The sequence below is a fragment of the Pteronotus mesoamericanus genome, unplaced genomic scaffold (assembly GCF_021234165.1).
Source record: "Pteronotus mesoamericanus isolate MK-2021 breed Mesoamerican mustached bat unplaced genomic scaffold, CSHL_Meso_final contig_1189, whole genome shotgun sequence".
Classification (NCBI taxonomy): Eukaryota; Metazoa; Chordata; class Mammalia; order Chiroptera; family Mormoopidae; genus Pteronotus; species Pteronotus mesoamericanus.
Genome location: NW_026555038.1, coordinates 1300010 through 1313765, shown reverse-complemented (window position 1 = coordinate 1313765; position 13756 = coordinate 1300010). Strand labels below are relative to the sequence as shown.

The window sequence follows — 13756 nt, the reverse complement described above, 5'->3', positions numbered from 1 at the left end:
TATAAAGATTTATTAGTATATATTTATTTTTTCATTGCTGGATTTCTTATGTATTTCCTGACTGTCAAGATATACCTAAATAGACAGTTTCTAGAAATCATTAATCAATGGGGGCAGGCTCATAGATGGAGAGTAGGATGATAGCTGGGGTGGGGAGATTAGGGGGTTGGGGGATTGAGCAAAAAGGAAAAAGGACTCATGGACATGGACAACAGTGTGGCGATTGCTGGGGTTGGGGGTTATATGGGGACTAAATGATAATGGAAAAAATGTAGTGAAGATTTTTTTTAATGATTTTTTAAAAAAAGCAATAAACTGCCATGGCTGGTGTGGCTCAGAGGACTGAGTGCCATGCTGGGCTGAGAACCAAAGGGTCCCTGGTTCAATTCCCACATGCCTGGGTTACAAGCCAGGTCCTCAGGAGGGGGGGCGCTTGAGAGGCAACCAATCACACATTGATGTTTCTCTCCTCCCCTTTCTCCCTCCCTTCTCTCTCTAAAAATAAATACTTAAAAAATAAAAAATAGTAAACATGAATAAACAAAAGACTTGAACAGAAAATTCATAGAATATACAAATGTACAAGAAATATATGAAAAGATGCTCAGCTTCACAAATAATTAAATTCAGATTAAAATAGACATTTTCTTCCTTAAAGTTGGTGAGAATCTAACCTTTTGAGGAAGGCAATTTGGCAATATCTATTAAAGCTTAAAATATGCATTATTCCTTGGACTCAAAAAAGTCTAGTTTTAGCAATTAATCCTATAGAACAACTCCTACAAGTGTAAAGATACATGTACAAGGATATTTGAAAAAAAAAATTTGAAATACTCCATATTGTTGCCAGAAAGATCTTTGTACTGATGTGGGATATTCTTTGAAGATGTCATTTATAAATATATAACACTGTAATTTTAAATCTTTTTTAAAGGTTTTTATATATTTTTAATTTTTTTAAAGATTTTATTTATTTATTTTTAGAAAGAAGGGAAAGGAGGGACAAAGAGAGGGGAACATCAATGTGTGGTTTCCTCTTGGGCACCCCCCACCAAGGACCCGGCTCACAACGCAGGCATGCACCCCAGCTGGGAATTGAACTGGTGACCCTTCAGTTCACAAGCCAGCACTCAATCCACTGAGCCCCACCAGTCAGGGCAAATAAGTCTTTTTTTACTTCAGCTTGTTTGAATGAGTTTTTGCTCCTTATAATTAATTAACTCTTAACAAGTATCAATAAAATTTCAGGAGAATACTTTATGATATTGAAAATAGTCATGTTGGAATATTAAGTGAAAAAAATCAAAACATGAAATTATTGCAGTTCACTTTATCCCAATATGTAAAAGTGCACACACATGCACTAACACAAATGAAACCTGAAAAGAATTAATATGGCTGACAGTTACACACATCAAACTTAGGATTTATGTTTAAGGTGTACTGAAATAAAAATGTTTTTAAGAAGGCACTTACATCCTGGCTGGTGTGGCTCAGTGGGTTGGGCGTTGTCCCATAACCACAAGGTTGTGGGTTTGATTCCCAGTGCCTGGGTTGCAGGTTTGGTCCCCAGTTGGGGCGCGTACAGGAGGCAACCAATCGATGCTTCTCTCTCTCCTAGAAATGTTTCTACCCCTTCCTCTCTCTCTAATAAAAAAAAAAATGTCCTCAGATGAGGATAAAAAAAGAGAGAGAAGGCACTTAGAGCCGTGGGACTGCATGGATCAATTGATTGGGCATTGTGCTTCAAAGCAAAATGTTGCCGGTTTGCTTCACAGTTAAGGCACATGCCTGGGTTGCAGGCCTGGTCCTCAGTTGGGGCACATGGGATTGCAAGAAACAACCTATAGATGTTTCCCTCTCATATCAGTGTTTCTCTATCCCTTCTTCCTCCCTCCCTAAACAAATTAATAAACAAACAAAAAAAAAGTGCTACATAAAGATATCAAATGCTAACAGTTAATTCTGGATGGAAGAATTATAAATGACTTATTTCTGTACCTTTCTACAATTTCTAAGTCCCCTATAAGAAATATGTACTGGGTTGGTAAAAAGTTTGTTTTGTTTTTTCCAATGGCTCTAATAGTGCTTAAATGTCTTTGACTTCATTAGAAACAATTTTGTTACACTGTATTGTGACAGCTGTCACGTCAGCTAGAGTTTTTTTTAATTCATCAAAATGGGTGAATTTTTGTGTAGCCATTCTAATAGTGAAGATGGAAGAAAATAAGCAACATTTTCAGCATATTATGTTTTATTATTTTAAGAAAGGTAAAAATGCAACTGAAATGCAAAATAAGATTAGTGCAGTGAATGGAGAAGGTTCTGTGACTGCTCAAACGTGTCAAAAGTGGTTTGCAAAGTTTCTTGGTACTATTGATATTTTGGCCAAACAATTCTTTGCTGTGGGTCTGTCTTATGTGTGGGAAGATGTAGCAGCACCCCTGGCCTCTACCCTCTAGAAGCTAATTGAGGGAGATAGCCAACATAGTCAAAATATCCAAATCAATAAAGTTATTAGTGAAAATGAAAAATGTATTTTTTATTTTGCATAAAAAACTGAACAGACTTTTTGACCAACCCAATATATTATGACTCAGTTTTATTTTTAGAGAGAGAAAAACACCATTCCTTATATTGTTGACTTTCAAACATGTTTTTTCCAAACCTCGGATTTTATAATTTATGTGTAGGGGCCCATAGGTATTTTTACACATATTAAATGAGCATTGAATTAATCAAAAAATAATCAGAGAGTATTGTTTTTGTTCAGAGTCATACACAGAGCTAAGCACTATAGAGTAAATTTTTCAACACATAAAACTACAAACTAGAAAACAGAATTCTTTTCTCTCCTGAGCCATTATTTATTTCTCCCTTAATAAACTGATCTTTTTCTGCAGTTACTGGTTTATATGCATGACTCCTCAGAAGACTATGAGCTCCTCAAGGACAGCAAATGTTATCTCATACATCTACGCAAACAAGTGTTCCATCATTAAGCTGGTCTTTCAGTAACAGAAAGGTGTGTGGTAGAGGACTTCAAAGACAGAGAAAACAAGCTTCCAATTCTTGCTATATGATGTAGGTCATGTTATTTAAATTCTCTACACTTCAGTTTCCTAATCTGTAAAATGGGAATAATGCCATCTGGTACCTGGCACTGAATTGTATTCAATAAACAATAAATGTTCATTAATTTAATTATCATATATAAATAACAGGAATAAAGTACTACTATAGCCTCACTTTCTTGCCTATGTCCACTATGCCCTACAGTGTACTTGTGGTGGGATGGTCACCTGAATCTACCACAAAAGTGGGTAGAACAAAGCTAACTGGTCCTTACTGAGACAAACTCAATGACCTTGGCCTCATTAAATACACAACACTCATAACCAACTAAGCGAGGCAGCTAGCAGAGCTGGATCAGCCAACCAAAACAGTAAACATTCCTGCAGAAGATAAAACAGCAAATGCTTAACTATCATTTTCCACACAAATGAAATGCCAACGTGGGAGAAATAATGTGTTTTATACAGATGTGAGAAAATGGGGGTGGGAGAATAACATTAATTCCTTAGCAAAAAAAGGGATTAAAAATTATTGGGACAGACAGAACCTCAAGAGTTCAGCCAAACTGGATGGATATCAATTTGGCAGATAATACTTCTAAATATTTGTTTCATTTCTCTCAATGAGAGATTATGATCCTGAGTCAATGGAAATGGTTAAATAAAATAAAACACGATTTGTTAAAAAACAAACAAAAAAAGGACAGGTTAAGCGAAACTATTATAAAATTTACCTTTATAAATTAAAAATTATAAAATAATCAGAGTGCAGGATAAAATGTCCCTTCCACCACCATCTTACCTCTAAATCTGACTTTGGCTGTCAGCTTTTTGAATATGGAAGAACAATCTGCCTTCCCTCTCTTCTATTGACCCCAAGATTCTTCACTTACTCAGCACTTAGGAAAGTTGTGGAAGTTTGGCTTATTTAAGTTCTTATAAGTTAAGTGTTATCCAAAATAAATAAATAAGTAAATAAGGTAATATACAATTCTTTGAAAATCTGAATAGGCAGCCTCTATCTTTTCATAATTAACACAAATCTTTATCAAGCAACTACTTTAAATATGTAAAGCACTATATTTAATACCTAACTTTATAATTAGGCTAACGCAGTTAGAGGGCCATTATTCTAAAATTGCAAAACAAAGAAAGAAAAGGGTATCAGAGATAACACAACTGAAAAACGAACCAAGTCCTTTGACATTCCTGCAAAGTAATTCTAATGTATTACAACAAAAATGCATGTTTGTTATAAATTGGGCTTATTCACTTATACAGGCATACATTATTTTACTGCACTTCACTTTATTGCACTATATAGGTGTTGCATTTTTTACAAATTGAAGGTAAGACCCTCCACCAGCAGCAAATGACTTACTTTACTGTGGTGGTCTGGAACAGAACCCACAGTATATGTGAGGTAGGCCTGTAAATCATGGCATATGATTATTATTTCTAAGTCATTTCCTCCTCTCTCTTCCTGTCTTTAAAAATCCTGAAAGTTTCTCTGCTGCTTCCCATATTCTTTCATTATAAAGAATATGGTAAACCAGAAGTCACAGCCAGCCCCAAACTACAACCACAAAAGATGCAAACTGCAGGCTACACTGAGGAGTTTCTGAGGTTAGCAGATGGAAAACTCTTTTTTCCAAAGAAAACAGACAGACCTCTGACAAAAAAGCATAAAACATCCTGAAATAGTCACACAAACAAGGGAGCTTCAAAGAAATAAAGCCTTAGTAACTATTTGTTCTAAGAAAAACATTTCCATAACTGATAAAAAGCGAGGTGACAGGAAAAACATATATACAAAACTACAATTCAGAAAACAAGCGCCCTGACTCCTCTCCTGGAAGAGCTCCTCTACTGCAGTGTGGGTGGGAGACAATAAAGAGGCCTTGCCACAGCTCTGCTATTCAATGATTAAGCTTTTGCTTCAGTTTTCCCAAATCTATAATTTAAAAATAATCCCATCAATGGTGAAATAGCAGAGAGAAGACCTGGATTCTAGCAGTTCTTAGTCTAACTTGCTGAGTGACACTTGACAAAAAAAATTATATTAATATTTCAAGTAGGGATGAAAAAAATTAACTTTAAAAATACACTGTAGAACTATGAAGTCATTTATGAATATTAATCATTACCAGCTGTCAAAAGCGGTGGCTGGACAATCTCTGATTTCTAGTTCTGACTTTTTTTGGTTCTGTGACCAACATAAATGAATGCACACTCATATTGTTTTGCCGACTGGAAATGGTTTGGAATCAGGCAATCCCCATACTCACAGAGGAATGAAGCTTAGTAAGAGGAACTTCACATACCTTCTCCCTGCTTAGGACTGAGCACTCCATGAAAACATTTTAGACTAACCCAGCTAGTTCAGCCCACACAATAAACCACAGATGGCCTAGCAAAATTTTGACCTAACGTACCCATCATCACGCTAATGAACAAAAAAATTTACTAACCTGGCTCTCTTTAATAAGGCACTATGACAGATCCCATGGTTGACAGACAAGCAAATATCCTAAGGATAATATTTGAGAAACTCAATGGTCTACCAAGGATGTCCAGCCCACAGCCTGTGGGCCACATGCAGCCCAGGATGGCTATGAATGAGGCCCAACACAAAATCATAAGTTTACTTAAAACATTTTTTTGCTTATCAGTTTTCATTCGTGTTTTTGTATTTAATGCTTGGCCCAAGACAACTCTTCTTCCAAGAAGCCAAAAGGTTGGACGACCCCTGAACCATACCTCATCCCACCTTACTTCCTGGAATTATACCTGATCCCTTGGAAGCATACTCTAAACAGCCTGAGAGCAAGTACATAATCTCATTTTCCACCATGACAGGACTTTGCCATTCAAACTCAGTCCAGGATTCTACACACTCCAAACCAAAATTAGCCATCACAAAACATCTAGAACACAGACATTTGGCCAAGATCTGCCTTACTTAATACCTTTTGAGAAGTAAATCTAAAAATCTGGAAATGAAGGAAGTGTGTAATCACTGAATCCCATAAAAAGTGATCAGCTTCTAAAGGCTAGGCTTTTACTCTGAGTGGTGTAGCTCAATAGGTTGGGCATCATCCCGCAAAGCAAAAGGTCACCAGTTCAGTTCCTGGTCAGGGCACAAGCCTAGGATGTGGGCCAGGTCCCTGGAGAGGGGCTTGCATGAACCAACCGATCTGATAGATGTTTCTCTCCTTCTCTTTCTCATCCCCTCTCCTCTCTCTAAAAAGAAATAAATAAAATCTTTAAAAGGCAAGGCTTTCTCTTTCACCAGATCCTATACTATATCCAACAGGAACCTAAAACAGATCAAGTATAGATGCCTTCATGTGTACCTACGTTCCTGAGAAACCTCTAAAACCACTTGATACTAATTCAAACCCAGACATGGCAATAGGAATTGAAGAGTAGAGCCAAGTTCAACTATACCTTCCACCAGAGTTAGCCAAAAACAAGCTTATAAAAGAATATAGCACTGGAAATGGCTGTTGCCAAAGGAGGCCTTAGGCAAATAAAACTTTATTTTTAATCTAGGAAGGAAGGAAGCAAGGGTTGAGCTGAGTCTAAAAGAATTTGGTTTAACCACCAAACACTGACTCAGGATTTCCTCCTAAGAGAGGAGCAGGGCCTCAGGGTCACTAAAGTAAAATGTGACCCTTCAATGTGATCCTCCCTATCTGAGGGAGTGTGAGGTGAGATTCTTTTATGTTTAAGAATATACAGTCTCTCCAACTAAATTTAGCATATATTTTTAAACTGCCTTGGGCTGCTCTGTAACTGTTTCTGTATGCTGGTCTCTTCTTGACTTCTTTCTTACTACCTTATAAATAGGATACACACCACCTAACTTAGGAACTGTCCCTCTCTGCACAAAGCAACCTTCACCTCTGAAAATACCACACATGGCTGAGGTAAGCTATCAGCATGTGACTTTTACTTCACCAAGGAAAAAGTCTAGGCATCAGAGATGAGATGCCTTCACAAAATGACCATGAGAGAATTTGCACATAACTGACCAGACTGGTGAGGAAAGTAAAAACTAAGTTCAGTTCAGCCCCTGCCAGTGTGGCTCAGTTGGTTGGAGTGTTGTCCTGTGCACCAAAAGGTCAAGAGTTTGATTCCTGTTCAGGGTGTGTGCCTAGGTTGCTGGTTCAATCCCAAATTGGGGCACAAATGAGAGGCAGCCAACTGGTGTTTCTCACCCACATCGAATTGATGCTTCTCTTTCTGTCTCTCTATCCCTTCCCAAGCTCCTCCCTCTCTCTCTCTAAAATCAATACACATTTTTTTTATTTTAAAAAATATTTTAAAAATTAAGTTTAGCTCATAATGACTCCCTGTTTGAAACTGGCTCATCAAACTTTTTCTTTTCTTTTTTTCATTCATTCTAGAGAGAGGAGAAAGGAAGTAGAAAGAGAGGGAGAGAAACAACTGATGTGAAAGAGAAACATCAACTGGTTGCCTCTTGCACATGCAACTGGGAATGAAACCCACAACCCAGACATGTGCCCTGACCAGGAATCCAACCGGCAACCTTTGGTTCACAGAATGACGCCCAACCAATGAGCCACACCAGCCAGGGCTCATCAAACTTTATAACCACTCATCTCTGGGAAGAAACAGACTTTTTTTTTTTTTTGGCTTTTAAATAAGTCATGCTTAGCCATCAAAGTTATGCAAATCAAAACCACAATGAGGTATTCTCCCTCTCAGGGGCACACTCTTGCCTTTCCATTCCCTTCTTCGTCCTCCTCGGTGCTTACCTTTGCCTTCCTCCTAAACCCCAAGGGCCCTTATTCTGCCCCTGTAACTTGTTCCTTGAGCCTCTGCAGCCCAACTGGCTCACTTCTACTACCTCTGTAACTTTCTAAATAAACTTTCTCTTATAACTTGAAAAAAAAAAACACACACAGACAATGAGACACCACTTCATACCCACCAGGATGCCTATATTCAAAAGTGTTGGTGAGGATGTGGAAAACGTGGAACCTACATATGCTGCCAGTGGGAATGTAAACTGATGCAGCTGTTCTGAAAAACAGTCTGCCAATTTCTCAGAAGGTTAAGCATGGAGTTGCCATATGACCCAGCAATACCACTCCAAGACAAATAAAACCATATGTCCACATAAAAAAATACAAATATTCACAGCAGCATTATCCATGCCATAAATAGAAATAACATGCTGGTACATACTACAACATGGAGAAACCTTGAAAACATGTTAAATGAAAGAAGCCAATTACAAAGGACCATATAAAATTATATGATTCTATTTATATGAAATATCCAGAATAGGCAATATGGAAGAAAGAATGGCAAGGGAGACAAATATTCTTTAAACTTTCTCAGGGTCTGTTTCCTCATCTATAAAATCAGAAGGCTACATAACCTCTAAGAATGCTTAATGTTTGATATTCCACAATTCTGACATTCTAACTTCAGTGAGCAATACGGTTAAGGGGGAGTATGATCTGACCAGTCCTCTGGCTTTTTCTGGGCAGTGAGTATTTTTTCTCTCTTCCAAAGGTGACATTAAGAGATGATTTCAGTGTATTCTCAGTGTTCTAAGTAGACTCACACAGGGAACTAGCTAGTCTCCCATCTCTCTCTGTCCCCAACCCTTTCTCTTCAACTCTTAGCAAGGCCCTGTATCAAAACCTGGGAAAACCCGAGTAGTTAGCAGGTGCATGAACCTAAGATACCTATGTCTCAATGCTGGGGGCACATCAGTTCAGAGGGACTTAAAGATACCAATATAAAAAACAGGTCACAAGCATTCTGGAATCTTAAGGTTCAAGCAAAGACAGGAAAAGTAAACAGGAATCCCACCTCATAGTAAGCTTCCTTCTGCAGTCACATGGTGGTAACCATAAAAAGAAAAAGGGAAAATAGAGATGTCCAAGAAACCCACTATACTATGCCTCCCCACTTAGGATGGGCAACAGTAATGAAAATGTAAACCAAAAGGGATTCCTCCGGGTTTGCTTATCTACCTGACAAGCTCAAAAAACTAACAAGCAAATACAATTTTCTAAAGTTGGCTAGATTTGTGCTTCACTCACAGATTACCCTTGCTCTCCTTCCAACCCAAAGTACTTCTTCAACCAACCAGAAAACAAAATAAATTTTCACACCTTTCTCAGTTCCTTCCACAACAAATAACTACATAGCTTGCAAAAATGCTTAAGTCTGCAAGAAAAGGGGAAGAGGTGTCAAGAAGAGATTCCTGTAAAATCCAAGAGTTTAGTCTATATTGAGCACAGCATTATGTATGCTTGCAATCAGATAATGAATCCTTTTTTTAATTTTTTTTCTTTTATTGATTCTAGAGAGAGGGGATAGGAGAGGGAAAGATCATAAGAGAGACACATCCATGTGAGAGAGAAACATGGATTGGTTGCCTCCTGCACATGCCCCGACTGGGGACTGAGCTCATAATCTGGGCATGTGCCCTAAACTGCACAATCAAACCTGCGACCTTTTGGTTTGCAGGATGATGCCCAACCGAGCCACAGCGGCCAGGGCAAATCTGACAGTGAATCTTAATTCTTCTCCACAAAACCAGAAGGAATACTGAGCATCTCTCATTTCTTTTTTCTAGATTCACTTTTTAAGAACACATAAACTACCTGATACATATAACTTAATTTGCTTGCAGAGAACATAGACTCACTTCTCAGTACTTCTCTAAAGCACCTGGGTGCAATTCACAATTTCCTGTCATTTCACTATGACATCACTGATCTGGAAGCTATAAGGCAGGCTGAGGAGAGAAAATACACCCTTTAGTGTCTCAAGACTGACCAGCATAGAGCTACTCGTGCTGTTTTGTTTTATTCAAAGATTCCCTCTGGGTAATCCAGATTCCCATACCAATTCACCAGAAATGAAATGAAGGAAAAGAAAAATCCTTCAATTAGTGCCTATTCTAACAAAGGCCACCTATTGAATAAATGGTCTTGGCATTCGCTATTGCAACCACATTTTAAAAGACAGGAAAAATACCCTTTACACATTTTATACAACTCATCCCCCTTTCTTTATCCTCCCAATAAGCTTTCACAGGAATATAATTTTAGCTCAATGAAAAGCCAGATAATTAACAGATATTTACTTAAAGAGAATTAACATTGATGAGGACGTATTTGCTGGGATGCTTTTTATTTGCATTCTCTTTTTTATTGAAGACTTATCTAACTTGCCTCCAGTGAGAGATAGTCAATAGCAGAGAGGGTTATCATTTGCAAACCATTCTCATTATTTTCTAAAATCAAAAGTCTATATAAAGTTTTTCCTTTTTATTTTTCAAATGTCTATATCATTCAATGAACACTCAAAAGCACACCATAAAAATAACACTGGTTTATTCCACCACCTTAAAGTTTCTTTTACTGGGAAGAACTATGTTATTTTTAGTCTTTCTCAACATGTTAGTGTTTTCTAAAGACTCAGCCAGCAATGAGGTGCAGTTTAGCATCACGAGAGGAGCACTGGACCAAAAATCAGGCAATTAACTAACAGGACAATGTCCCTACTGCCCTTTCTAAGCTTCATTTTCCTCTTTGAAGTCCCTTCCAGCTCCAATACTGTGAACCAAATTCCAACAACTACACCACAGTCACAAATTTAATATATATGAAACATGACAAATTAACATCTGTATTCTAAGAATTTGAAGGCAAAAAAAGTGAACTTGAAACGATAAAGCTACCCCAATAAATGGCCTAGTAGTAACTGCATTACTGCTTCAAGCTTTTTTTTCTTCACCTGCTATTAATTTTAGAAAACAGTATATTTGTTCTGACCTTTTAAAGGTCATCAATTTAATCACATTTTTAAAAAGGCAGTCCGTTTTTGTCATTTGAAGTATGCATCTAATTTTTTTTTTCATAACACTGGAATTTTTCTGGTGACCAAAAAAAAAAAAACAAACAAAAAACAGACCTGTGTATCTTCTCTGAGGCAAAGTAAAATTAGTCAGCAAGATAATCGCTTTCAGGGGAGAAACTTTACAGTGACTATACCATGACAGAAGACTAGAAAGAGTATCCCCCATCAATTCAAGATGACACAACAAATCTCCATCCACACGAAACCTGCAAACTGGAAACTCCAGACAAAAACTTTTCAAGACTGTTGTAATTCGAAAGCTCCAACAGGGGTGCGGTGAATTCATGGGGATTTACAATACAATTCTGACACCCTTCCGCAATTAATGCCAAATCTGATCCGGCCCCATTTTTTCTTCCCCACCACTTCCCCTTTGAAAAATGACTTCAGAAGCATCACTATGCAACCCAGGCTCTCCAACTAGGTTGCTGCCCTTTTATTCACAAATGACGTTGGCCTCAGAAAGGACAAAAATTACTTTTCATAAAAAGGGCCCCGGGGTACAAGCCCTTTCTAGAACTAAGGGAGTTCTCACTCTTCTTGGTGCGACCCAACTACACTTTATTACATCCTATTAACCTAGAGGACGCGGCCCAAGGCGGGTTAGAACGGTTTTGAAAACCTGTTATCACAGGCATCTTGGGAAGAAGCCAGATAAACTCACCAAATTTTTTTTTTCCTTTTTCCTTTTTTTCTTTTTTTTTAAGTCTGGGTGGAACTTACTTTCTCAATAGGACGTGAGATGCCTCCCTAACTGGTGTTCGAGAACAGGCTTCCCTTTATTTTATCCTAAGTCACTCACCCTTCACCAGACTGAGAACACACACCCTGCCCTCTTCCTGGTCAGGGCCGACGTGGCCAGACCAAAGGGGCGTAGAAACCTTTTGGACCCCTCAAGGTTCAGAGCCCCTCAGCCCGACTTCCCCTCCTTCAGCCCGACGCTCCCTTCCCGGGCGCCCGCTCTGGGTCCTTCCAAGAGATCCTCGCCCGACTCCTGGTACAAAGCGGGGTGAAAGGAGGTTTCCTGGGGCAGGCGGAAGGGGAGGAGGCGGAGTAGGGAGAGAGGGTCCCTGACCGGAGCGGGAGCGGGGAATCGGCCCTGGGCTGTGCGCGCACTTACCCGACAGCTCGTCCGGTTCCAGCCCAGTCTCGGTGTCCAGCCCGCAGATGACAAAGTAGTCGGCGAAGCGACTGGGCGCCGAGCCCCCTCCGCCACCGCCGCCGCCGCTCATGGCGCCGGGGCCGAGCCGGGCCGGGCCGTGCGGAGCGCGGAGCCCCCGCACCCAGGCACCCGCCCGGCCTCAGGCCGTCCCTCCTGCCGCCGCCGCCGCCGCCGCCGCCGCTACCGCGGCTCGGGCCGCCGCCCCCGGCCCTGGCCCGGTCCCCGCGGCCGCTGCGGCTGCCGTGACAGGGCAGGGGGGCACCGGGCCGCCCCGCGCCGCATCCTGAACGCCTTCCCCTCCGCGCTTCCGCCGCTACCGCCAACCGAGAGCGCCGCGGCCCGAGCAAGCCAGCAGGAAAGCGAAGAGCTCGGCAGAGAGCTCGGCAGAGAGCTCTGAGAGCCCTCACCGCGGACCCCTCCCGCCGCGCCTGCGCAGGCCCTGTCGGGGAGGGGGCGGGCGCCTGGCGGAAAAGATGACGTGATGCTCTTCGAACCCCGCGGGCCGCAGCGTCCACCGCGGTCGCCGCAGCGCGGCCGGCCACTAACTTGTCGCCCGCAACCTCCACCCCCTTGGGGTTGTAACTCCTTTGAGAGGGTTGAGAAGGTGCGATATGAGTGGGCGGGGGACCCAGACCATGCACCGCTGCCACCTCCTCCACTTGCTATAGTTTGGATATCTGCTACCCCTGGCCCTGTCACAGGGATAAGGTAGCAGGACTGAGCTCAGAAGCTCACCTCATTCAATCTCCAGATTGTCGGCAGAGACTCTAGATAGTGCCTTCTCCCTGCAGCCGCTCCCTGGCGCCCATGCCCAGTCCTTTCCCCAGAACAGCTGAGGATGCCCCCTCTTTTGGCAGACGTGGATCAGCCTGTCCTATTTTACCCGTGTTTTACAAATGGAGAAACTGAGGCCCAGAACGAAGCAAGAACTTCCTTCAAGGTTACATAGAGTCTAAGAGACAAAGTCTGGACTAGAATCCTGGGTGCTGGTCAGCTTCCAGCTCCCCACTCCCACCCAGCCAGGCCTTTCCGCGCATACCATGCTGTCACTCTTTCTCTCCTTGAGCCTCAAGGGGCCCCTGCCACTTCAGCGCTTTCCTTCTGCTTCTGAGAATTCTCATCCCTGAGCTGGTATTCCAGGGAGAAGTGGGAGTGAGGGTGGACGAGGAGGAGAGAAGTCCTAATCCTTGTCTTGGGACCCTCTGATATGGTTACTCACAGAAGGTAGGCAGGAAACGGGAGATCAGAAGCTATGCAGGTAATAAAGTAGTTGCTAGTATGAGCTCTAGAAACAGAACTCTTAGATTTGAATCCTGACTTAGTCATTTACTATGTAACCTTGGACAATCTCTAAGTTTCAGCAGTCATGGTTTTTGTGAAGATAACATAAGATAAATGTGCATTCAGGTAAAATGGCCAGAATAGTGCCTGGAACACAGAAGCCACTCCATGTGTATTATAAATTGTTATTCCAGCAAGACGTATGCTCAAGAATTGCTAGGGCAGGCTGCTTCTAAGGGCTCTAGAAGGCAGCTAAATTCCCCAAGGGCTGACGCTGGGCTCTCTCCTGGCTTCTCTTCTGGGTACTTAGCTCAGGTTTTTGTTC

The 13756-nt window shown here is 41.1% G+C and overlaps 1 protein-coding gene across 3 annotated transcripts in view; it reads right to left on the bottom strand.

Moving 5' to 3' along the window:
- Positions 1–12295, bottom strand: part of DENND5A (DENN domain containing 5A) — an 82674-nt gene extending 70379 nt beyond the window's left edge. For all 3 annotated transcript variants that reach the window (XM_054582948.1, XM_054582958.1, XM_054582968.1), the window contains exon 1: positions 12109–12295. In XM_054582948.1, coding sequence (XP_054438923.1) covers positions 12109–12220 — 112 coding nt within the window. In that variant the 5' untranslated portion in view covers positions 12221–12295. The remainder of the gene's footprint in view (positions 1–12108) is intronic.
- Between the last annotated feature and the right edge of the window lie 1461 nt (positions 12296–13756).